Source organism: Heloderma suspectum, chromosome 4 (assembly GCF_057233095.1).
Source record: "Heloderma suspectum isolate Gila_16-S chromosome 4, 16-S_ref, whole genome shotgun sequence".
NCBI classification, from domain to species: Eukaryota; Metazoa; Chordata; class Lepidosauria; order Squamata; family Helodermatidae; genus Heloderma; species Heloderma suspectum.
Window position 1 is genome coordinate 235,292,964 of NC_139461.1, and position 26,936 is coordinate 235,319,899.

Genomic DNA, 26,936 nt, shown 5'->3' on the forward strand with positions numbered 1-26,936 from the left:
AATAAACATCTTCTGATTTCCTGGCTGCAGTCAGCGTCTGCAGTAATCTTTGCGCCTAGAAAGACAAAATCTGTCACTGCCTCCACGTTTTCTCCCTCTATTTGCCCGTTATCCATCAAGCTGGTTGCCATAATCTTAGTTTTTTTGAGGTTTAACTGCAACCCAGCTTTTGCACTTTCTTCTTTCACCTTCATCATGAGGTTCCTCAGCTCCTCCTCGCTTTCAGCCATCAAAGTGGTATCATCTGCATATCGGAGACTGTTAATGTTTCTTCCAGTGATTTTAACTCCAGCCTTCACTTCATCAAGCCCAGCACGTCGCATGATGTGTTCTGCGTACAGGTTGAATAGGTAGGGTGAGAGTATACAACCCCACCGTACTCCTTTCCCAATCTTAAACCAGTCTGTTGATCCATGGTCTGTTCTTACCGTTGCTACTTGGTCGTTATACAGATTCCTCAGGAGGCAGACAAGATGACTTGGTATCCCCATACTACCAAGAACTTGCCACAATTTGTTATGATCCACACAGTCAAAGGCTTTAGAATAGTCAATAAAACAGAAATAGATGTTTTTCTGAAACTCCCTGGCTTTCTCCATTATCCAGCAGATATTGGCAATTTGGTCTCTAGTTCCTCTGCCTTTTCTAAACCCAGCTTGTACATCTGGCAATTCTCGTTCCATGAATTGCTGGAGTCTACCTTGCAAGATAAGGGGCCGCGGTGGCTTAGTGGTTAAGACGCTGAACTGCAGACCGGAAGGTCGGCAGGACAGCAGTACGAGACCCGAGTGCCGCGTGACGGAGTGAGCTCCCGTCTTCAGTCCCAGCTCCTGCCAACCTAGCAGCTCGAAAGCAAGAAATTGCAAGTAGATAAATAGGTACCACCTCGGCGGGAAAGGTAACAGCGTTCTGTGCACCTCGGTGTTCAGTCATGCCGGCCACATGACCACGAAAGCGTCTTCGGACAGCGCTGGCTCTTTGGCTTAGAAACGGGAATGAGCACCGCACCCTAGAGTCGGACACGACTGGTTGGGGACACCTTTTTACCTTGCAAGATCTTGAGCGTTACCTTACTGGCATGTGAAATAAGTGACACTGTTCGATAGTTTGAACATTCTTTGGTGCTTCCCTTTTTTGGTATGGGGATATAGGTTGATTTTTTCGAATCTGTTGGCCATTCTTGTGTTTTCCAAATTTGCTGGCATATGGCATGCATCACCTTGACAGCATCATCTTGCAAGATTTTAAACAGTTCAGCTGGGATACCGTCATCTCCTGCTGCCTTGTTATTAGCAATGCTTCTTAAGGCCCATTCAACCTCACTCTTCAGGATGTCTGGCTCTAGCTCACTGACCACACCATCAAATCTATCCCCGATATTATTATCCTTCCTATACAGATCTTCCGTATATTCTTGCCACCTTTTCTTGATCTCTTCTGCTTCTGTTAGGTCCTTACCATCTTTGTTTTTGATCGTACCCATTTTTGCCTGGAATTTACCTCCGATGTTTCTAATTTTCTGGAAGAGGTCTCTTGTCCTTCCTATTCCATTCTCTTCTTCTGCTTCCGCTTCTGCGCATTGCTTGGTTAAAAATAATTCCTTATCTCTTCTGGCTAACCTCTGGAATGTTGCATTTAATTGGGCATATCTCCCCCTATCACTGTTGCCTTTTGCTTTCCTTCTTTCTTGGGCTGCTTCCAGTGTCTCAGCAGACAGCTATCTTGCCTTCTTGGTTTTCTTTTTCTTTGGGACGTTTTTTGTTGCCGCCTCCTGAACAATGTTGCGAACTTCTGTCCATAGTTCTTCCGGGACCCTGTCTACTAAATCTAGTCCCTTAAATCTATTCTTCACCTCCACTGCATATTCATGAGGAATATTAGTGAGCTCATATCTAACTGATCTGTGGGTCTTCCCTATTCTCTTTCGTCTGATTCTAAATTGTGCAATAAGAAGTTCGTGATCTGAACTACAATCAGCTCCAGGTCTTGTTTTTACCAGCTGCATAGATATCCACCACCTTTGGCTACAAAGGATGTAGTCAATCTGATTTCGGTGTCGACTGTCTGGTGAAGTCCATGTATAAAGTTGTCTTTTAGGTTGTTGGAAGAGAGTGTTTGTTATGCACAGTGAGTTGTCTTGGCAAAATTCTATCAGTCTATGTCCCACTTCATTTTGTTCTCCCAGACCATGCTTGCCTGTAATTCCAGGTGTCGTTTGACTACCCACCTTAGCATTCCAGTCTCCTGTAATGAAAATAACATCTTTTTTTGGCATACTATCCAGTAGGTGCTGCAGATCCTCATAGAACTGATCTACTTCTGCTTTTTCAGCATCTGTGGTTGGGGCGTATATTTGGCTCACTGTGCTGTTAAATGGCTTACCCTGAATTCGAATTGAGATCATTCTGTCATTTTTTGGATTGTATCCAAGCACTGCTTTAGCCACTTTATTATTAATTATGAAGGCTACTCCATTTCTTCTGTGGTCCTCTTGTCCACAGTAGTAGATCTGGTGGTCATTTGATGTGAAGTGGCCCATTCCAGTCCATTTCAGTCCCAAAATGTCTATATTTAATCTTGACATCTCCCCGATAACTACATCCAATTTGCCCTGGCTCATAGATCTTACATTCCAGGTTCCTATGATGTGTTGATCTTTAGAACATCGGATTCGTCGTTCACCACCAGCACCATCGGCTGCTAGCCGTCCTTTCGGCTTTGAGCTAGCTGCGTCATCACATCTGGGGCTAGTTGAACTTATCCTCTGTTCCTCCCCAGTAGCATTTTGACCATCTTCCAACCTGGGAGTCCCATCTTCCGATGGTATACCGACATATCTCTGGTTGTACTGATCCATTTAGTTTTCATGGCAAGAATACTGGGGTGGGTTGCCGTTTCCTTCCCCAGGGATTGTATTTAGTCTGACCTCTCTGCCATGATCTTCCTGTCTTGGGTGTCCCTTCACGGTTTAGCTCATGACGTCATTGAGGTGCTCAAGCTCCAGCACCACGACAAGGCAATGATCTCCTTTGCTGGAGAATGATTTCTTTTACCTCAGGCCAAATTCTCTAAACCTCCACCCCAGCCAAATACATTCACAACCAGGCCCAGCTTGTGGGTACAGTCTTCCTCTGGCTCCCAAAGCTCCTCCTGTTGTATTTTTGACTGCCTGGACAGTTCATCTGGGTTTTTACTGCCTGTTTGTGTAACCTTCTTCTGGCAAGATCCTAGGGCAGCCTCATGCCAGGAGCCGCCTGCTCCCTACTCCTGATCTTCACCAGCCATGTATGGTTATCCTACAGAGAAGGAATAGCTTAATATTCAGGCCTTAACTATTAATTTTCTCCTCGTCTTTCTCCTAGTCCTTCTGCAGCACCCCCCCCCAATCAGCAGACCTTCTCCTTCTCCCTTCTCAGACTGACTCCCTTAAGTGTCAACCGTCATTTCCCAACCGCTCTTTTCCAACTAGCTAGAACGTCCAGCCAATCAAAATTGAATTTACCTGAATTCAAAACTAAATTTCCCCCATCTATAACCATTCAAAGTGATTGTGTTTCTCTCCCCCCCCAGAACGTTACCAAGCAGCTACTACTAAAATAGTCTTCAGCACAGTAACAACACGAGGCCTCAGGCCTACACAGACACACTATAGTTTCTCAGAGCCCACACAATTTACAGAACAACAACAGTTATGTAATGCCCTTCACAGGTTGCACTCCCCTTGAGGAACCAGTTTTGCATTTTGGAGATACTTCTGGAAGTCGAGGTGGAGCTATGGTTAGAAGTGACTTTCTGCAGTTGTGAGTGGCATGCCTTTTCCTGAAGAAGGCAGATCTCGCCACTATTGCACAGGCTTTAGTCACATCTATTTTTAGATTTTAAGCCCCTTGGAGTGGAATCTGTCAAACCTGGTTTTTGTAAAGTGCTATGTATATAGATGCTGCTATAAAAATACAAAATCTAGGTTAGGTTACTGCAGTGCTTTCTGGGGCTGCCCTTGAAAAGCCTTCAGGTGAGTATCTTGTGTAAAATGTGGTGGCAGTCAATCTGAACTGGCTCCTAGTTTGTTTCTAGCTTCAAGGTGCTTGTTATTCATCATAAAGCACTAAATGGTTTGGGACCAGGATATTTTGAAGAACATGCCTTCTCACTATGGTCACTATCTGAGGCCTTGCTTCACATCTTATTGCCATCTGAGTCTCTGTTGGTAGGGATGCAGGACAAGGCCTTGATTGCTGCAACAGGTTGTGAAACACCCTTGTGAGAGAGGCCTAGCTGACTCCCTCTGTTGTGGCTTTCAGACAAGTTGTAAATACTTTATTTTGCCAATGCTTGGCTTGATGTGACTTTGTTTCTGCTGTGTAGTTCTTACAAAAATTGTGTTCTTTTCCCTGGTAGACTTTCCAATTTGTTTACCAAGAACAAGAGGAGGCAGAGATCTGATCCAACACGATTTTATTCTGCAGAATAAGGCAACCCTTGGGGCTAACGCTCCAACAAAGGTCACAATCAAGTGATGTGATCCAAAAGTTTATATAGGCAAGACCTTTGGGGGCTGTCTTACGCTTGCGCTGCACTAATCTCTCTGTCTAGCTGAGAGGGAAACAGAAAACAGACAGCGCCTTTTACATATCTAGGCATGCCCAGAGAGGTAGCCTTGTACTCTAACGTAACACATTCTTGGCATTCCTGAGTCTCTGATAAGGCACTATGTCATTGTCTGGCATGACAATTTCACACAAAGGTAGAATAGACATAGCCTAGCTTATAAAATTATGGGATAACAGACATATTACAACCGAAATTTCTATAACATAGTTAGATTTTAATCTGGTTCAGTTTTTAATGCTCTGTTTTTTATGGTTGTATAGTAATTTTCAAGGATTGCGAGCCTCCATGACGTCTAAAAGATGAAATATAAATATTTTTATTAACTTTGAGCATCTGTGGTGGGTTCCTCCCAAGGTATAGGTTTCTATCCTTCTGCTTAGCTTTGATTACTCACCCAATTTCTTCTTTAGAATCTTAATCTGTGTTAAAACTTTGCAGGTACCTGCCCTCTTGTACTATATAAAGTGCACATCAGTGACACTATTAATGATAATAAAAATGCTTGGATTTAGCGTAAGCTTCTGTCTTGGTACATTTCCATATTCTCTTAGTGCTTGCAATAGTTTTTCCAAAAATCAGTGGCTTCTTTAAAAGGGTAAACACCATCATGTACACATAACACAACCTTATATTCAATCTCTGCTAGTTTACTACTGTATGCGTTGTCTTGCAACCTTGCTGTAACAGCTGATATTTCTATGCACCAGTCCAGTGGAGAGTAGGCACCCCTGTCTTGTCCCCCTTTAGTTCAAACCTTCTCAATTGTTCCCTTAATTATTTTTGCAGTGGGTTAGCTGTATAGCACATAGGGCAAGGTTGACATAAGTTATCTCAAATTGATGCTTCTGAAAACTTCAGTCAAAAAACTCAGCATCATTAGGCGAACAATTTCTTTTCATATCATTCTGTACAAAACTAACTATACTGGTTATTGCCCTAATATTCACTCTAAGTTTGTTTATTTAATTTGTATACCGCCAGTAGCTGAAGCTCGCTGGGTGGCTCACAAATTAAAACCACGAAGTACAACATAAAACAATATAAAATATGAAAGCTTAAAACTACAATATAAAAGTACAACCAGAATAAAACCTAGCAGCAATGTAGAGGTTTAAAATACAGATTTAAAACAGAAGAGCTGAAAGAGTAGAGTGCTAAAATGCTGGGAAAATAAACAGGTCTTTACCTGGCGCTGAAAGGAGTACAACGTAGGTGCCAGGCGAACCTCTCTAGGGAGCTCATTCCACAGCTGGGTTGCCATAGCAGAAAAGGCCCTCTACCTGGTAGCCATCCACCTAACCTCCTTTGGCAGGGGCTCCTAGAGAAGGACTCCTGAAGATGATCTTCGGGTCCAGGCAGGTACATATGGGAGGAGGCGATCCTTCCAATAATCTGGCCCCAAGCCGTTTAGGGCTTTGAATGTTAATACCAGCACTTTGAATTGGGCCCAGACATGGACTGCCAGCTAGTGCAGCTGAAAAAGTGCTGGTGTAATGTGATCTTGTTGCCCAGTCCCTGTTAACAATCTCGCTGCCCTATTTTGGACCAGCTGAAGTTTCCGGACTGTTTTCAAAGGCAGCCCCACATCTAATGTATTGCAGTAATCCAGATGAGAGGTTATCAGACCATGGATAACCGTAGCTAGGCCATCTCTGTCCAGGGAAGGTTGTAGTCTTATCAGCCTAAGCTGATAAATGTGCTCTGTGCCACCAAGCCCACCAAGCCTCAAGTGACAGTTTTGGGGTCCAAGAGCACCCCCAAACTATGAACTTGATGCTTTAGGGGGAGTGCAACCCGCTCCAGAACAGATATTCTACCTATTTATGTTCTCAACAATATTGATAGGTTAGGGGTTAGCAACTCTGATTAAAGCTACTTTAGGAATATTGTGAATTTATGTATTGTGAAGTGAGGTCTCTGTTAATGTTCGTTTAAACTGGAACATTTTTTTTTTTTTTACTTTAGAGACAAAACCGGAGGACAACACTCTCAAAAATTCCTGCTCCAAGAGAAGGTAAAAACAGCTTTACTTGCTATAGCTATTATGAATAGTTCTAGTCTTCTGTGTCTTGAAAATGAACTCCCATGTAACATCTAATCTTGAGGCAGTAGTATATCAAATGTAGTAGGTGACTGGGGATCATAAGGCATATGAGTCTTAGTAAATGTACTACACACTGTGATTCTCCTGTATGTATCCAGCCCTTGTTTCTTTTCAGAAGCTCTGTATGGCCACTTCTAAGTATTGCTTGGGCAGGATAGGCCTTTTCTATGCCTGGTACTCTTCTTCCTCACATCTCTTCCTGCATTCTGGGCTTAGAGCCTGGTGCATGTGGCAGCTGGAGTGCCACAATATGGCCGTTCATTGGTGCTTAAAACTGAGTAATATTTTTGTTTGTATTCATAAGGGCAAGAACTTGAAAAATGGTGCAGAGCAGTTGAGCTTTGAACAAATACACATTTCCTCAGTGTTTGCTTTTCTTAATTATGTGGAGGCAAGTTCCTTTTGGTTTTTTTGAATATATTTTTATTTATTTTATCTTTATAAATGAAATAAACAATACCAAAATTACCAACAACCTGATCAATACTACAATTTCCCAGCAATACAATATTCTGATGAGGACACCACAATAACAAAAAGAAGGAAAAAGGAAAAAAAGGAAAAGGGAGGAGGAAAGGAAGTGAAGAAAAAAGATTCTTTCCCCTTTCCTCCCTCTCTCCCTCTCTCCCTCCCCTTTAAAGAATTAAGTTTAAACTTCAATACCCCCCTGCCTCCGATGCCATTGTATTTTAAAAACTATATCTATAACCTTAACAATCTTACAGTTTAATAAACAGCCTTACATTTCAATATCATATAATCAATCTTATATCAAAGAAACAGGTCTACAACTCATTCCCAGAAGCCTATATTAATAATATATATATATATATATATAGTGTTATATAATAATAAAACTTAATATAAACCTTCAACAGTCAGTAATATATTTTATACTAGATATATTATCTACTTTGAAATAGAAAATATAAAGAGAAGCAAGAAAAAATGAAAGATAAAGATGAAAGAATAAATGAATATATGTATAATCATTTATCTTCTGAGCTAGCCTGGATCATGTAGACTAAACACAAACAGTTAACAAACCTTGTTTAAAGATTCCAGTTCATGGGGTTGTAACAGCAATTTCACGAATTTTTACGTTCAGCCACGCTTCTGCCATTTCATGATTTAGAAACTTCTTCATCTGACCTTCAGACACAATACGAAGTGTAGCAGGATATTTTAAGTAACATTGTAAGTTCATTTGTTTTGCCATATTTTTTGCTTTGATAATTGCCTTCTTTTATTCGCCACCTTTTTGATGTTGTCTGGAAATAACATAACTTTATCTTGTTTCCAGGAAAGGCTTCCACTCTCTCTTGCTAAACGCGGGATATAATTCTTTGTGGAGACTTTTGCAAATTGGACTATGATCGTGTAGTCAGTCCCTTTAGCATTTGGCACATGAAATGCCTGCTCAGTATCAAGTAAATAATCAGATGGGATAGGAGGTATCTCATGCAAAGGTTTGTCCACAAAAGTAGGCAATTTTACATCATTAGACAGATTTTTAATCCCAATAATACATACATTGGATCTCCTTGTGAAGGCCTCCAGCTGAGAAGTTCTATCAGAGGCATTTTTAAAACAAATTTGTGTCGTAGTTTCATTTCCTGCCACTCGGTCCTCTAGCTCATTAGTTTTCGTCTCCATTTTTTGCCATGACACATTAATTAAATCTACAGCTCCTTGCAAGGCGGTGATGGAATTTTGGATTAAACCAACCTTTTGGCTTGCTCCGTAAATTGCGAAGATAAAGTCTTTATCAAAGTAATTAATTCCCCTATATCTTCTGTTCTCGAAACTTTTGACACAGTGGGTGCGGGGGGAGTTGATGCCAGCTCCTTTCTTCTCCTCGGCGCAGTCATGTTTCTCTCAAACAGATCTTGCAGGTCCTCAGATGTTCTCAAATATTGTTACCATTTCTTAAATCATCCCTCAGAAGTTGCTGATATTTTTTTAAAGCATATATTATTATGGAACCCATCAGCCCTGTTTTCTCCTATGGAATAGGAGTCTCAGTACAGCCTTTTGCGTTGGTAAAGCTCTGGAGAGATAATCCTGAAATCCAGCCCCCCCGCTATCTCAAGGGGGGTACTTTTCTCCAAGATGCTATCGAGATGTTGCCTTGCCCCCCCTTTAATTCCTGGGGGGAATGAAAAGGTTTTTCAACCTTTTAAAAAGCTGCTTGAGAAAGCTCCCACGGAGCTGCCCGTGGGATGCTACCAGAGCGACATTGGTTCCAACCGGAAGTCAGTGGAGGCAAGTTCCAAGTAAAACTTTTTAGGATGCAATCCTATGCAAGTTTAGACAGTAAAAAAAAGTTCTACAACTCCCAGCATTCCCCAGCCAGGATGGCTAGAAGGGGCACGCTGGGAGTTGTAGGCCTTTTTTCTGCCTAAACATGCATAGGATTGCACCCTTATTTAGAATACAATGTCTAAATAAAACAGATAGATAGATAGATAGATAGATAGATAGATAGATAGATAGATATAGTTAGTTACTGGCTTCATGTCGCTCATCAATTCTTTGGTAATGCTCCATCACCGTTAAGTCCTTTCCCCTAAATTAAGTTTCAGAAACATGCCATTATTTTTATATATATATATATATATATATATATATGTGTGTGTGTGTGTGTGTGTGTGTCTGTGTATATGAGAGAGAGAGAGAGATTCATTCATTCATTATATACATTGTCTGAGAGCATTTCCTAGTATTTGTTTTATTGCCTACTGTAACATTTGTGAATCCCTACAGATGTGAGAATATCCTTCTATGCCTATTCTCACATCTATACCAGAATACAGAGTCTTAAACTAAGAATTTCTGGAGGAGTACAAGTGTTAGTGTACTGCAACAGACACAAAGAGTCTTGTGGCACCTTAAAGTCTAACAAATTTATTCTGGTACAAACTTTCATGGACTATAATGTTCCATGAGGTTTTATCGAGAGTTTCTGGTATGCATACAGCACATGTGGTGGGAGGGGTGGAATTGTAACCAGCGAGGTCAGAAGGAAATTAAATGTAGAAAATACTGACATTGACAATCACATTATTAACAATTGCCATTCACAAAGCAGTTGCTCATAACACAAACATCCTGGCTCTAGGTAAGCCAATTAACATGTAATGAGATAAAAATCCTTTATCCTGTTTCATATCTTTGGCAACGCACTCATGAATTCTAACTTGGCAGTCTCTTGCTCTAATCAAGCTAATCTTTGCTCCACAATGGCCACTTTAAGGTCAGTGACAATGTCCTGGGAGGCTGAAGTGTTCTCCAATTGGTTTTTGGAGTAGTTTTGTTTTGGATTTTTGCAAGCAAATGGGTATATTGTCAATGGGATTTGACGTTCTGATGGGTGTGTGAAAAGGTTTTATTAGGAAAACCTAATAGTGTTTTCAAACTGCATCTTAGCTGTGATGACCATTGGCTGAATAATGTATTTGTAGGTAGGAATTTGTTGGAACTGAAATATTTGGCATCTGGAATTCTCCTACCCACCTTCTCATTTGCACTCTTAAAACTGGGTTTCACTAAATGGATCTCTATTTCTGTCTTCTCCCAAAAGTTTGGTGAAAGGGTTTAAATAGTATCTTGTATTGCTTCACACACTAACATATGCAACAACAAAAAAATTAAACTGCTGAATGTTGTTGAGTTGGCCATTGGCAACATTTTTTTCTTGCTTTCTTAGCACTGCGATTCCAAGCTAGCAAAATGTCTGTCATAGCAGAATCACAGAACAGCCCTCTGGAAAATGACATGGAGGTAGAACCATCTGCTTCTGTACCACCACGAAGCCATTCTGCTCTTCCTGGTGAGTTGGGATAACTACAGTACAATATGACTTTGTACCTATCTTGCGCAAGAAATGATAGGGGCAGGATATCACTCCTGTGCATTAAAGGATCTTGTAAGTTCACATTTTACAGGGCCCCTAAGTATTCAGGGTTAGGCTGACAAATTCTGTCCTCTGGAAGTTCAGTTTTGTAATTAAAATGTGAAATGTGCTGCACTTCTCAACCATCGTACACCCCAGTCTCATGCTATCATTTTAATTGGTGCGGGATGTCTCTAGAGTGCTGGTGCAGCATGAATGATTATTCTGGTGGGAGGTTCCCTACTACTTGACCCCCTGAACTGAACTTTATGCTGGGGAGTCCACAGATGTTGACCTTGGTAGCTAGGCAATATTTGTGGTCACCCATGGAGTACATCTTTTTACCTATACATTACTTGGCATTGGGCGCAATCCTATGCAGGTTTAGACAGAAAAAAAGGCCTACAACTAGGCCTTTTTCTTTCTAAACGTGCATAGGATTGCACCCTTAATAACTATTTTTCTCTGTAGGACTGGCAAGTGTGGGTTAGGGAAATATCTTGATGAAAACTTAGGGAATTTCTGGTCTGGACTTGTCACTGTACTTAGAAACCTGCACCTCCTTGGTAAAAGTTTGTAGTAGGGGAATGTTTGTTTCTCTCCCTCGGAATTAGGCACTACAAACTGTCTTGCTCTTTCTTGTGTTGCTTTGGGCAGTGCTGTTGACTCCTGGTTTCCTGTCCCAACAGTTGTACGAGCTCGATCTAGGAATAGTTATTCTTCTGATAGATGTAATGTACAACCAAATGGCAATGAAATGACAGAAGAACCTCCACAGTCTCTCAGAATTGTGTCTGCTGCAACTCAAGGTAGAAGAATGTTTGCCAGCTTTGCTTCATAATCCATCTTTTTAATGGCTGTGTTCCGTTTGGCATAGGGCTTTCTACTATCATCATCTTGATTGAGTGGGTGAATATATTGGAGGAGTAGACTAAAGCTTACCTTGAGCTTGGCTTCAACCCTGCATCTAGGTTTGAATAAAAAGGTTCAGCTCTGACACATATATAAATGATGTTACAAGTGTATCTCAGCATGTACAGAGTGCCCCTACTTACTGCCAAGTAACCACAGTCAATTTTGGTGCATCTAGTATGGCGGACCGGGCTTCTGGTCAAAGTGGATGACTTCCAGACAGACTGGAACCTAAGCACTCCTGTTTTAGAAGCTAACCTTGATTGTAGATATTTTACTTAGGGCAATAAAATGTTAGTCTCCTGAATTGTTTAGGACTGCCTCTCTGGGAGGCCCCTGGATAGAAATTCAATGTTGTATGTAGGTTGTTGCATTTCTGTACCAGTAATGGCACTCTGACTTCCTCTAGCTCGGAGGAAATCTAACATTGTGAAAGAAATGGAAAAAATGAAAAGTAAGAGGGAAGAGAAAAGAGCCCAATTCTCTGAGATGAGGAACAAGCGGGCACAGGTAAGGCTTTGACAGTTAATTCTTTAAGAATGTTCCATTCAGTAGCTGAATGCTATCAGTAACTTGGGTGACATGGAACATTTGGATATAAATTTTTGTTATCTGTGTATTCTGAATAAAATAAGCTGCATACAATGTACAGTTTTTCTCTCTGCATGGAGTGAATTAGTTCTGCTTTTTCAAACTTAATTGTTTATTAAATGTTTTTAAGTTCCAGATTTGTATTTCTTGCTATATTTATGAAAGGTCCTTATGTCAGACCCACACTACAGAAAGTTGCCTGTGTAGGCTGGATTCCTTAACCTGACCAAAAAGACAGGATTATTACCTGGCGTAGCGTTTATAAAGATCAAGCCTACAAATGGGCCAGCAATATGGAGAGCACCTAGCTGGAACTTACCCCCTCAAGGACCCTTTTCTCTCCCAATCCCAAATAAAGTTTCATAAGACGTATTTTGGGTGTAAAATGTATTGAAGCTTTAAAAGAAGAATAAATTTATAAGGAAAAGTCTTTTGCCTTAGGGAAGACTCTTCCCACACTTCCCGCACTTTATTTTCTAATTGGTGCTACATACTCTTAGGAGGGAGACAGTGTCCTCAGTTCTCATTGTAGCAAGAATGTAAACTAATTACTACTTTGCCTTACAGGAATTTGACAGTAGTTGTCCGAACTGGGACTTTGCACGGATGGTCAAAGAATATAGAAGTACTATTAATTGCCAGTCAATATCAATGAATGACCCAGTAAGTAAATACTTAGAAATAACTAGCTACCTGCTGTATTTTCAAAAAATGTGTACCTTAGTGTTCTCCCAAATAAATGCAGTTCTTGGGGTATGCGAGTTGCATTTAAAGAGACCGCAAATAGAAGGCTCTGTAAACATCAGGAACCAGGTAACTAAATTACTTGAGGAAGGGAACTGCTCCTGAACTCTGAATGTATTATCTGGAATTATTGAAGTCAATGCACTCAATTAATTGATTGTATGTCCTGAAGAATCATAATGGTACCAATGTGCATGTAACATTACAGAGAGATCTAGTGTGGAGGAAAGACATCTAAACCATCAACACGTTGCTATTGGCTGAGTGAAACTAATGGGATATTGACTTTGAATACGCTTCTGAAGATCAAAGTATGATGTACACTCACAAGTGATTAATCCAAAGAGAAGATTGCTGTACCTTCTTAGGAATTAACATTTCATAAAGCATATGACTTCTAAAAAAAAAAGTGTACCTTGACCGTATTGATTTGCCTACTTAGTTCAGATAACTTCAGTCATGTGAATGATATCAACATGAATTTGTTTAATTTACATGGATGATTTGAGTTGTAATATTAGACTTGGTAAAAGTTTTTGTTAGGGCTGTGGTTGTAGCATTCTACATTCCTCAAATTCACATAATGAAGAACTTCCTTGAGGACAAGACTACACATAACCATTAATACTATTGTAATAGGAGTGGAACTTTGTAGATGACATGATCTACTGACAAAACTCTTGAAGTGGTGGTAAACCCTTCACTGCTGCAACAAGGCTCTTACATCTTCAACCTCCTTGCTCCAGCACAATGCATCAAGCTTTTGGGTCTTGCAGAGTTCTCCATCAGCTCAGTTATTTCTTCATGTCTTTTTGTTAAAGGACAAGCCTTGCACGTATGAGAAAACAAGCTTCTGGTCTTAATGACTGGTGTTTTTCTTTTCTTTCTTTTTTAAGATAGAAGAGCACAGAATTTGTGTTTGCGTGAGGAAACGACCCTTAAATAAGCAAGGTAAGGTGGCATCTGCAGAGTTTAGCAATTGTCAGGTCAGTCCAGTGATATTCCCCGTACTGTAACTACAGAAATAATGGTAGATTTTAGCAATTGGAACTCAGTTGCTCTATAAAATTGCTTTAAGGTGCAGTGTTAAGCAGTAAGATCAAACTAGGGAGGGATAGGTTACTAGCAGACCTCATGAGCCTCCATCATGGAGGAGGTACAACTTGTCCGCTCCCACTGGTTTTAAGTCTTTTCTTCAGCACGGTTCTGCCAAATGGTATTTTACCACTGATGTTTCCTTCATGCTTCTCATCAATAATGCTATTTCCCCTGTCAAAAATTCTGTGCTAAATCATTCCATTGTTGTATCAATAGTTATATATGACTTTTGCTGTCCTTACTTGAGTTGCCATGATTTCAAATGTTTGCAAAATTCACAGGGCCCTACTTTATGGTGCAAACTACTTTTTTTTCTCCTGAACAGAACTGGGAAAGAAGGAATGTGATATAATCACTGTTGTCAGCAAGAACAGCATCCTAGTGCATGAACCAAAGGTGAAGGTGGATCTGACCAAATATCTTGAAAACCAGCCATTTCGATTTGACTTCTCATTTGATGAAAAAGCTTCCAATGAAATGGTTTACTGGTAATGCATGTCTTTTCTTTTAGTGGCAGTGAGCAGTAAAGCGGGGACAATTTTCAAAGTAACAGTGGGCACTGAGGGCCAATGCGATGCTGCCTGCATGCAGTGCTATGAAATTGATTTTCACCCATTCAAAAAGCTGTTTCATAAAGCAGACGTTACGTTTTAGAAGTTCTTGCCTTTTGTACCTGCCAATGGCCTGGTTAGCACATAATGCTAACCCATGGTTTATTTAAGTCATTGCTTGTTGCACTACCCAGGGTTTGTCTGGCAGACAATCAAACCATGGCTTGTTCTCTTAGTTCCTGGGTGCTTTATTTCCCTCCTCCTCTGTATCCCAAATGTCTTTGCGGCACTGCAGTACTGGCAGATAAAGAGGTTGATTTTTTTAATCACTTTTGCCTGCTGCCTCTGTAGCCTGGTGAAACAACCCATGAACAACTCACGATACTGGGTTTGCATGTAACAACAGCCTATGGTTTAAACATCCCAGAGTTTACAACTCAACAACAAACCTTGGGTTCTCTTCATGAGTTGTGTTTGGTTAACAACCCATAGTTCTAGGTTTGCATGTAATGACAATCCACAATTCAACAAACTATGGTTAATTAAACGATGTTTTGTCATTACATGCAAACAAGGTCAGTATATGTGCAGCGTTTACATGGTGGCACTGCATACGCAGAAGCTGCCAGATACATAAAAGATTTGTGGCACATGCTGCGTGGAGCTCCTCCATAGATAAGGGCTTTTGGATGATGCTTCAGTTGAGTGATGGTGCATATCTGATCTACATATCAAGTATTCTGCAGTAATTTCAATTATTGAACCAGAAAAGTGAAACTCCACACTAAGACTCATTTAAAACATCACACCAAACTGTAGTTCCTCTGGCCTTCTAGATCCTCTTGGATTTTAACTCCTATCAGCCCTAGCCAGCATGGTCAATGGTCAGGATGATGGGTGTTGTAAGACAGCAGCATCTGGAGGTTTCTCATCTCTGCCATAGTTAGTCTTCCTTAACCATGGTTTGAACTGAGCTGAAATATATATCTTATGATTACACATCAGTAATTGAAGAATAAAAAAACAATAGCTCTTTTTGTAAGAGGTTGGAACATGTGAAATATTATGATATGCCTCTAAATACATGCAGAAACATATGGATAGTGGGGGACAGTCTTGCAGCTAAAGTTTGAGCCCTACTGGAAAGCAGTAACTCATCCACAATCATTGTGGAGTTGTCAATAGAAGAAACTGCATGCAAGCTGCTTTCTTGTCCTATGGCACATCATCTTATAAACGAGTTTCCTCACTCTCTGTGAACAGGAGGTAGACCTGTAATTCTTTTATACCTGAGGAAAAGGACATGCTAACCTTCTCCCCCAAATTTGTTCTGTCTGTGTTGGAAACAAGCTTCATTCTCTGGTACTTAATACATACATTTTCCCCAATGTTTTCAGCTGTCAAAGAATATGTATAGATCTTATATGGAATTACTTGAGATGGTTTTGTAGCCCCCAAGGTGAGGGGGTGAAAAGTAATGGGGAGCTCTTATGCTTCACTTGACAGCTTTAATCAGATTGCATCTGCTCCTGTCCTTGGGGGGTAGAGTAGACATAGTTGTCTCTGCTACCATTTCTTTATTATTTAATCCATTTACACCCTACATTTCAGGGTTAAAACCCCTCCCAAGGGCTCTCTACTACCCTATGGAGGCAGCAGGTGGGAGGCTGTGGTGGATGCTCCGCCATATCCAAAGCCTTGCTTCCTTGCGGCCAGAGCAGGAGGTGGAAAAAGGGTGGCTTTATTTTTATCCCCTTTTTAACCTCCCCGCTCCACATTCCCTCCAATGGGAGGGAATTTACTATGCCATCTCCGGGGCTAGCATAGCTCTGGGCCTGTTCTAGGGGCATGTTGGGGGAATGATGAGGTTTAGGATCTTGCAGATTCATGGTCTCCTTAACATGCCCCCAGGACAACCTGTTCCTGGCCCAATGCCAGCATCACCTCTAGCAGTGGGCCAAAAAATGCTAGTGATAACAGCCAATCCTAGTGATGGAAGCAGTTTTCTACTGCTGCAGTGGAGAGGCCTCTGTGAGTGGACCTCTCTCTCTCTCAACAGGGGGTGTGGGAAATCTGCAACATCCTATGGTCCCTCAGCTGCCCTCCCAGGAAGCATAGGATTGTTCTTTAAAGATAAAAGGTTAGCACCTGAGCTTCCACCAAAATTATTATATTCCTCAACCTACAATGCACTTATGATAATGTGCATTTCTCAACTTTTGATCTTTCTCACCCTAGTCAGTGTTTATTAACAAGAGGTTTAAACTGCAACTGATTTTTTTACAGTGCTCTTTATCGTTGGGCTTTATGGGAATTTGAATTGTATGAATGTACTTGTACTGCAATAGTTCCACTGATTCACTCATTTTGCATATGTCCTCATTATGCTTGCCCAGGTTCACTGCTAGACCACTTGTGCAGACCGTCTTTGAGGGAGGGAAAGCTACTTGTTTTGCTTACGGACAGACTGGCAGTGGAAAAACTCATGTGAGTGTCTTGTTCCTTCTAGGTTTCAGACTTAGGGTGAAATCCAGTGAAGTTGCTCTGTTGACAGAGCTGCCTTTGTCAGTGGAACCAGGAGGAGGGGAATGATTCTTTCTCCCCCTGCACATTCTCGAAATCTGCTCTGGAGGGCCGGGAGATCCCCCAGAGCAGTTTTTTTTAAGGGGCGCAGGAGGAAGGAGAGAGGGAGAAAGTCTTGTTTTGCGAGCAGAGTGACGTTGCATTCTGCCCCTTGGTTTTCCTAAACTGTGTTATAATCTGGATTGAACTGAGGTGGTTTAAATCTGAGCCTTGCCTGAAGATTTTTGGCCTTTTAAAATACTTCTGATAGAGAACTTAAAACTCTGTTAGCACTATTTATGTTTGTCTTGACCTCTGGAAGAGAGCACATTACATGTATGGTCTCTCCGCTCCTTCTCTAACTTGCAGGGTATGGGAAATCTGCATTTGAATAGATAACAGGTTGCTAAAATCTAAGTGCAGGGGTGGGCAACCATCCCTCAGACATCTACCACAGGCTGCAGTCCCCTGGGTGCCCTCCCTTGAAATAAAAGGACCAAAATTGCTGATTTGTCACTGAAATTTGGTGGCAAGCCACTACATAGCACAACGGAGCACTACAGTGGCTAAATTTAGCTTGTTTGCAAACTAAATTTTACCCTTTTGGTGCTCTGTAGTGGCTATTGATGCCATTTTTAATTTTGGGGGGCATCTGGGGTAGTTCCCTACTTACTGTAGTGAGTGGAACTAGGGATGGTATATGTTAGCCAGAGGCCTGCTCCAATTTTACAATGAATGTAGTCCTGGGAGGTCAGGAAATGAGTGAATCATCACTCAAGTAAGAATATCCATAGTTGTTCAGACTTATTTGCTAATTTTCTACTGTCCCTATCCAGTGGTAGTGCTATATTAACAGTGATAACGTGTTAGTCTCTAGTGCATGTGTTTCAGGATATTAAGGAACTTTTGAGCCATGACTGAGAGTTGCAAACTGAGGCACTGTCACTGCATTTAAATGTACATTCAAAGCTAGCATAATTACGTATATGATTTTTGAACGATATTAGGTGTAGAACGCTCCTGCATGATCTTGCAGAGATTGACTTCCACTGTTTTTAAAAGTTGGGCAGTACTGTGTTTGCAAATAATCAAAGTTGCAGATAAATGAGATTCCCATGTAGCTGCTGAGATTTTGCCTCCTAATATGTTAAGATCTGCAGGGCAGGCTCTTCTCAAGGTGACTTCTACTTGGATGACAACTAGGGAAAGAACCTTCTGTAGTGTGGCATCCCGTTTGGAACACCTTCCCCAGGGGGTTGCAGTTGGCACTGACCTTGTTTTTTATTTTTATTATCTATGTATTCACCACCCTGATGCATATTTTGATGAATGGCCATTTATAAATATCCTAATATGTGTTCAATTTCTAGACTATGGGAGGAGACTTCTCTGGGAAAGTGCAGAAGGCCTCCAAAGGAATATATGCCTTTGCATGTATGTACTATCTTTATTTGAACATTTTAAAAAGTTGAACCTATAAGGCAGGATGGGCAACTTCCGTGTGGTCAAGAGTCACTTTTCATGTTTGGCAACTGGTCAAGGGCCACACAGCCAGAGTAAGAAGGGGCAGAACCTAAGCCAAAAAGTGAGCAAGATCTACCAGCACAAGAAATGAATTCATGTACTTTGCATTATTGCCTTACTTCACTGTATCTCATCTTATTCAACTTAATGGCACTTCATATTATGACAGTATTAATAGTAAGAAGTTATATTATTTCTCTTAATTTTTGTTACTTTTGTACATTTTAAAACATTACTTCCTTTATTTTTCTTAGTTCCCCCCCCACCCTCCACCTCCACCTCATTCACTCTCATTTGTTCATTCATTCATTCATTCATTCATTCATTCATCAATTTACTTTGCCAGTAGCAGCACTATGGACAGGCAGTTCTATGATACAGGATGGTGCCTGAATATCTTCTGGCACCATAGAGACCTGTGAGACACACATACTAGAGCATCTCTCACAGGAAGGTAGGAATCTATGTTTATATCACACAGAAACACAAAGGAAACAGAAGAAGGGAAAGAAAGCACCCAGAGACAAGATTTTGCTGTTGTTTTTCAGAGGGGAGGAGCAGAAGTGCAATGACTAGGCAGGAGGGGACAAGCACAGTGGCTGCTTCCTTTCTGTTGCAGTTTTGGAGTGGGGGGAGGAACAGAAAGGGATTGACGGGCAAGAGGGATGTGTGCTGCAGCCGCTTTCTGCAGCATGATTTTGGTGCCAGGGGAACACTGGGTGCCACACAAATGACTATGAAGGGTTGCATGCACAGCCCGTGGGACATGTGTTACCCCTACTATAAAAAAAATAGATTGGGATGCGCAGAAGCCTGTGTCAAGCCTTCCCTATCTTTCTATTTAAATTACTACCTATAATGGTGTGTTAATTACTAATGTCAGTAGCCTTGCTACTCAAGGCAAATGCTTCACATACAATGGTTTAATAAGCACATCACAAGCTCTGCAAGAGCTTCTGAGAAGGACTTCAAAGCACATAACACTAAGTGACCACCTCTTTCATGAACCTCTCCGGTTATTAAGATTTGCCCATCTGAGGATACTGCTGCTTGTGCAAACCCACTTGACCAGCAGATGTGAGAGGGCTTTCGGCTGAGTTGTTCCCAAATTGTAGAATGCACTCCTTTCAGAATTCTGATTGGTCCTCACTCTCCTTGCTTTTAGAAAAGGTGTCAACTCATCTTTTTAACTTGGCCCTTAAAAAATTCTTTAGTGTTTTCAGTGGTGGTATATTATGATCTTATAGTTTTTGAATTCTTATACACTGTCATGGTGGCTTTCTCAGATGGTATAAATATTTTTAAAAACTAGTATTGATTAAAGTTTCTGTCTCGTAACTTTCCTCAGCACAGGATGTCTTCCTCCTTCAGAACCAGCCACGGTACAAGGCTCAAGGTCTAGAAGTATATGTGACCTTCTTTGAAATATATAATGGAAAGGTGAGGCCATGTATATTGATTTTATTTTTTAAAAGTTATTTTTAGGCTACACTTTAAGGGTAGATTGTGTGTGTGCGCGAGAGAGAGAGTATCTATCGGTCTGTCTGTATCTCTGTTGAGAGTGCTGGAGAGGAGTCAATGTCTTTTTTGTATAAAATGTGGTGGTAGTAGATAATATTGGACTGACACTTTTCCCCCCTTGGCTAGGATAATATAATAGTGGCTGCTGTTGTGTGTTTAAGCTGTGCTTTGGTCCTGGTCTCTTAGCAAATAGAACTGAGGTGTGGAGACAGTTTTGTCACAGTTTCATTGTCTGACACTATCAATTGGAGGTTGAGCCATTTGAAGGTCAGTGTACTCTCTATACCAACACAAAGACGCATGGTCCCATGCTGGAAATTTGGATGACTCAAACCAGGCTTGTTAAGCTGGGAAGAAGGTGTCCTTATGAGAAGATAGGGACATGATATCCCTAATGCTTTGGATGGACAACTTGTGGTTCTCCATATATTTTGGCCTATAATGCCCATCAACCCTAAGCAGCATAGCCAATATTGAGGGGAGTTGTAGGCTAAACGATCAGGAGGGCCACAAGTTGCCCACTCCAACCATAGCATAAGCTACAAATTGTAGATAGGATTATCCCTAATTATGAAGTGAAAATCCCTAAGAAGATTTAGGCTCTTGGTAAGGAGATGTGAACTCTTCTCAGGACCATCTCCAGTTTGTATGTGTCAGTCTCTTGATTTTAATATCCAGTCAGTTTTCCACATTGAGCAGTCCATGGGAAATGAGGTCAACTTGAATGGTTAGGGGTGATGCTTGTAGCAAATTAGCTGCTATTCTAATTTTGCAGGTTCAGGTCCCTCCTTTAGCCCAATGTTTCTGTCCTATCTTTTATTCATAGGTTGCCCATCTCTGAGCGACACTCAGTGTTTTTTCTTGGATTGGGAAATTCAGGTTGAAGACCAGCTAGAACGTAATCCCATTGAATTTAATGAAAGCCAAGCAAATGGCTTCATGTTCCTTTCCTTGGTGGATAGGGACAGTATTGCCGCTACCACCTTGAAGTAATTGTCTCCATAAGAGTCAAGACAGAGAGGAAAGACATGAGTTGCCCCAATGGGTCCCTTGCTGGGGCTGAGTAAAAGAATTTGATGCTAAGCTGTGAAAGACTTTACTTTTTCCAGGAACCAAATATCCTTCACAGTACACTTTGCTTGCTTGGGAGTAACTTTCTAACCCATAATGTTTAAGTATAATGTACCCTTATTAAATGGAAAGATTTATGTTGAGGCCTTCATGATGTTTATTTTTTTGTATTGGAGACAAACTAAAACAGCTTAGTTAAATGTCATTTATTTAAATGCAGCAGTTCTTGTATCAGCTCTTCCTGCAACTGTTTGTGCTTCTTTTTGTTTTCTAATCCAGTTATTTGACCTCTTAAACAAAAAAGCAAAGTTGCGAGTGCTGGAGGATGGCAAACAGCAGGTGCAGGTGGTTGGCCTACAAGAAATACATGTGAATTGTGCTGAAGATGTTATCCGGATGATTGAGATAGGTAGTGCCTGCAGGTTGGTTGCTTTCTGTGCTGTAACTTTGGCTTATCAGATGTGCATCCTATATGAACAATTTCTCAAGACCCCCATAAGTGTTGGGGAGAGGGGGCAGTTGTTGTTTTTGTATAAACTGCTTCCTGCTGTACCAGATCTTGGATAACTAATATGGAAGACAGGGAGGTGGCTACCCATAACCTTTAGTTTTCTAGTGTTAATAGACAGCACAAAAGTAGCCCTGGCACGGGCACATAAATGTTTTAGAGTGGAGAGAAAAACTCTGTGCTAAGGAAACCTAAACTCTGCATCAGCAAAACCCAACTTGTACATTCTAAATTTACACATGTTTATACTAAACAAACTTCCTGTACAACTTTTGAAACTTTGGTAGGTTTTTTGTTGCTACAAAAAGCATTTGCAGGAGGTAGAGATTTATGGATAGATGTGGAGAGTTGGGAGAAAGTTATTTGGGACTATGAAGGAGGGTTTTCAATCATTTGTGTCACAAACACGAAACACTTAGGGTTGTCTCCAGTGTTAGTTCTACTTAGACTAGACCTATGGAAATGAATGGGGCTTAAGTTGGATATAACCCTTAGAGCCTTTTGCAGACATTGAAGACATTAGTTTCTGCCTTGATATGTGTTAACTTTCACACTAAAACTTGGAAGGTGAAGCATTAACTGGAACATGATATGGGATGCACAAATTATTTTGGTATTTCTTGGGCCAAAAAAGATGCAGCACAGCTCATGTAGTCATATTTTAATATTCAGGGTTCAGTAATTTTGCTTGCCCTCCCACCCCCACCATGATGAGAGGGGAGCCAGACTCTGGTGAGCAAGATGAGTCCAAACCTGGAGCTACAGGCAGAGGGAAGCCAACACATCTCTGCCTCCTGCCTCTGCCCGCCATCAGCTCAGAGCTGATCTTCCTTCTGTGCCTGGTGGTCGCTGTAAGCTTTAGAGCTGAAAAGAGGTGCAGATGCCTGCTAATACATTATCCAATGAATACTTTGGTTATCTCTGTAGGACATCTGGGCATACATTTGCAAACTCCAGCTCCTCGCGTTCCCATGCTTGCTTTCAAATCATTGTGCGCAGAAAAGGAAAACTTCATGGCAAGTTCTCCTTGGTGGACTTAGCCGGGAACGAAAGAGGTGCTGATACATCTAGTGCTGATCGGCAAACGCGGATGGAAGCAGCAGAAATAAACAAAAGCTTGCTGGCACTAAAGGTATAGTAGAGCGTAAGTAGCATCAGTAACCGGAGTTTGTGGCATCTTAGGGCAAGAGCAGGAAGGCCTTTTGGCGTGTTGATGGCATAATGTCAGGCCTATGCCATCGCCTGCCTCTCTAGCATTATGCTGCTGCCTGCTTAGAGCACTGTATCCATGGACAAACCTGCTCCAGATGCATGGACTGCATATGTATCATAGGACAGGGATAACCAGTCTTCTGGGATCTACTTTCTTATTTACTAAAACCCTGGACTACAACAACTGGAGCCTTGTGCAAAAGACATACATTTCGAATGAAAGAATTCTGAGCCCAGGAATTTGTTTTGAATACCTGAACTGAACAGAGCTCACAGCCCTTCCACATAAAAATCCACTCCTGATTACACCCAAGCTTTCTTCACTTCAATAGTATAACTTAGGGCAGGGATGGTGGTCATTCTGTTGCTGCTACTGTCAAACAATTGGCAGCCAGACATTCTTGCTGATCTGCAAATTTATCCTGAGATTTACCAGTACATCCAGATCTACCTTATTTTCACCCCTGCTGTAGGACAGAGTAAAGTGGCACTGTCATATTAGGACTTGATGTGAGCACGGGGTATTATGCTGTGGCACAAACGCAGGAATGTTAACCTAGGCTGTGATCGTGGTCCTGTTGACTGGGTTCACACAATCACTGCAGCCCACTATGGCTTATTTAAGCCACAGGGGTTGTGGCACATGCTGGCAGCCATTTTGAGTATTCAGCCCCTGGTGGAGGATTGCTGTGGTTTGTCATGTCAACTGGACCCAGGCAACAGGGGTTGTTTGAGGGTTAAACCACCCTCAAGTAACCCATGTTCTGTTGTAGGGTTGTTTCAGGTTCAGACAACATGACAAACCATGGCAATCCCGCACTGGGGGTTGAATATTCAAAATAGCTGCTGGTATATGCCGCAACCCACCATGGCTTAAATAATCATGTGAACCACCCCACTGGAATGAAGGGCCCTAGATTGTCTCTTTTTTGGTATGTTATTTCTCCCTGTTCTGATTTAGAGTGCTCAGTATTCCAAGAACCTAACAGTTGATGTTGAGGAGAACTGTTGATTGCCAGTGAGGGAAGTCTGTAGCTGCTGCATCTTAAAACACTCAATATACCTACTAAATTAAAATTGCGATCATGTTGAATTTTTCCTCAGATGTGAAGAACCTGAGTTTTCTAATGTATTGACATAATTCTAAGTAAAAAAAATTAATGAATTTGTGTTTATGTGTTAAATTTTGTTGAAGTATTAGATCTCATTTTCAAATAGTAATTATGTAATTATGAAGTTGCAAAAGTCAACTTTATTAAGCTGGGATGGGGCAAGGACTTAGCTCACCTCTGCTCTCTCCCCCCTGCCCCAATGAGATGTATGTTAACTCATCTCCCTAAGCAGGAGTGGCTAAGATGATTTCAAACTCTTTCCAATTCTGATTCCATTTGTTTCCACAAGCAAGCTGTATTTAAAATGGCTCACAAAAAATAACAAGCTATTCATGCTAGATCCTGAAAATGTGAATAAATTAGAATTTGCAGTAAATATCCGGATGGCGTTTTAGTAAATTTAAATACTCTGGCTTATGTCTAGGCAGATGTTAATGGTTTCATCCAGTTGTGATGCCAGTATTTGACGGTGATATCACTAGCAGGCACACCTGTCTAAGAATGGCTTCCTTTTAATTTTGCCCCTAAAGTGGAGCAAGAGGTCAGTCTTACCAAACAGAAGTGTTGCCTCTTGGACCATTCTGGATACTAACTAAGAAGGGGTCTATAACAATGCTTTGCTTGAGAGGCTGTATGTGATTAGCTTTGCAAGCTTTTTGCCCATCTTCTAAAAGAGAACGCACACAAAATATAGAGAATTGGAAGCTTCCTAGTACAGTGAATTTGCAATACTTAGCACAGCCTGATGCTTTACCTCAGCATTCCTCAACTTGATGCTCTCCAGATGTTTTGAACAACTTCCAGGATTCCTAGCCACTGGCCATGCTGGCTGGGGCAGATGGAAGTTGAAGTTCAAAATGTCTGAAGGACACTGAATTGGAGATGGCTGTTTTAGCTGCTGTAATCTTACACTGGAAACATAGCTTTGGGACTAGTCCCCTGGCTTTCCTTTGAACCGAAACTATGTGTTTAGGTTCAAAGACTTGGCTATAGCTTAAGTCTGTGCAAATACGACTGTTCTTTTTCTCTTCCCCGCTCCTAGGAATGTATCCGTGCTCTAGGCCAGAATAAACAACATACACCTTTTCGGGAGAGCAAACTTACCCAGGTGCTGAGGGATTCCTTCATTGGAGCAAATTCCAGAACCTGTATGGTAAGTTAAACAGCAGGCCTTGTGATCTCAAGTGTAACAAAAACTTGCTGAAGCTATCACTTGTTACTAGAGCAGAACAAAGTTGGATCCAGTAAAGCCTAGTTTATATTGGTATACCGTAATTAAGATTACTGTCACTTTTTCTCTGATGCAGAAAGCCTGAATAAATTTGCTAATCCAATGTTCTATTGCACTACTTCACCAACTTGTATGTCTGAATCCAGAGAAAAGTACCAGCAAACAGATAAACATACCTATGTTATAACTGCTGCTGTTGCAGTTCTTTATAGTTGTGTTAAGATGGAAAAATGCCCATGGATTTCAGCGGAGCCTAAATTTCAAGTAAATATTCTGAAGGAGGAGATACAAGAAGCTTAAATGCCTCATATGGTCAATAAAGCAGAGTTGATAGCAATGCAGGCAGGGTAGATGGAAGTAACTACAATTGTTCAGAAGGTGAGAAATGGGGAATTTAGGCTGCTAAAAAAAATGTTTGCTTTCAGATTGCAATGATTTCTCCAGGCATGAATTCCTGTGAATACACCCTAAATACCCTGCGGTATGCCGATAGGTGAGTGATTTCTGGGCTTACAAATTTCATCCATAACACTGGGATAAATTGTTGGTCATACAAGGGAAAGTTATTCCTAATATGTTTTTGGAAAGTGGATGGAAAAGCAGTTTTTTATGATTGCTATTTCCAAATGGCCTTAGGCCTGAGTAGCTGTAATGCTTTTGATTTAAAACATAGGTTGCGTTTTCCTTCCCTTGTTCAAAAGGCAGTCTTCTTCAGAATGCCTGTCCCACTCCCCATCTGCTTTCTGACTGGAAACTGTTGCAGTCTCCACCTGATTTTGGGGAGCAGACACTGGTTACTGGGACTTCCAAGTCAATGTTCTCTCTTTTGTTTAGAAGCTGCCACAGCTGGTGTCTGCTCCTCCAGATTAGCTGGACACTAGGAATGTTTCTAGTAAAATCAGATGGAATTAGGAGAGATGTTCTGATAAAGACCACCTTTTGAACAAGGGAAGGGAAAGTCTGACCCAATTCTTCTTTGCATCAGATAGGCTGTGTGTTAAACTAATGGCCAGTGTTGCTCTTCTGGGGGGAATGGGTGCAGCATGTGTGTTCAGAGCAAACCATGAAGGCTGAAGTAGATGTTAGCCAAGTGCCTGTCATCTGAGGTATGTACCAGGCCATAGAGTGCTTGTTTCACTAAGGCAGGCTTCTATGTGAAAGCCCTCTGTTCTGTTCTTAGAGTGAAGGAACTCCCTCGCAATGGAACAACTGGAGAGAGACAGAACTGTATGGAAACTGAAAATGAAGAGCTGGATATCAGTGAGGAAGGATCAGACCAACTTCATGAGGTATGCATATGTATAGCTGGAATCAAATTCTCTGGGGAAACAGAACTTGGTGAGATGCTAATATTTTCCCTTGTGAACAGCAGCTTTCTGAAGATGAGCTGTCTCCTCATCTGTCCAGTTTCCGCGAGGCTCTCACTCGGATTAGTGAGCTTGAGGAGAAGGCAATAGAAGAGCTTAAGGAAATCAGAGAGGTATGTCTTGATGGGTGACACGCCAAACCTGCTTATTGGGCTCTGTTTACTGGTGTATATTGCTGTGGAAGTGGAATTGTGCTATAAATAAGGAAATAATTACTTATGACTCTGAAATGATTATTATTATAGATCAAGTAGTGCCCAACAAGGTCTTGGTGCAAATGTTAGCAAATCTTTCCAGTAACGTAAGTCCATTCAGTAAACGT

At 41.2% G+C, this 26,936-nt stretch overlaps 1 protein-coding gene across 3 annotated transcripts in view; it reads left to right on the forward strand.

The window, feature by feature from the left end:
- The window catches only part of KIF2C (kinesin family member 2C), a 43,857-nt gene that overhangs the window by 14,956 nt on the left and 1,965 nt on the right, over positions 1-26,936 (forward strand). For 2 of the 3 annotated variants that reach the window (XM_084852722.1, XM_084852721.1), the window contains 16 exons: positions 6,577-6,625; positions 10,425-10,547; positions 11,300-11,419; positions 11,932-12,032; positions 12,681-12,776; positions 13,754-13,808; positions 14,281-14,443; positions 16,903-16,993; positions 18,439-18,502; positions 19,941-20,032; positions 21,464-21,606; positions 22,620-22,824; positions 25,059-25,169; positions 25,673-25,740; positions 26,428-26,536; positions 26,620-26,727. In XM_084852722.1, coding sequence (XP_084708848.1) covers positions 6,577-6,625; positions 10,425-10,547; positions 11,300-11,419; positions 11,932-12,032; positions 12,681-12,776; positions 13,754-13,808; positions 14,281-14,443; positions 16,903-16,993; positions 18,439-18,502; positions 19,941-20,032; positions 21,464-21,606; positions 22,620-22,824; positions 25,059-25,169; positions 25,673-25,740; positions 26,428-26,536; positions 26,620-26,727 — 1,698 coding nt within the window. Of the gene's footprint in view, positions 1-6,576; positions 6,626-10,424; positions 10,548-11,299; positions 11,420-11,931; positions 12,033-12,680; positions 12,777-13,753; positions 13,809-14,280; positions 14,444-16,902; positions 16,994-18,438; positions 18,503-19,940; positions 20,033-21,463; positions 21,607-22,619; positions 22,825-25,058; positions 25,170-25,672; positions 25,741-26,427; positions 26,537-26,616; positions 26,728-26,936 lie in introns of all 3 variants that reach the window. The other variant, XM_084852720.1, reaches the window with a different exon arrangement.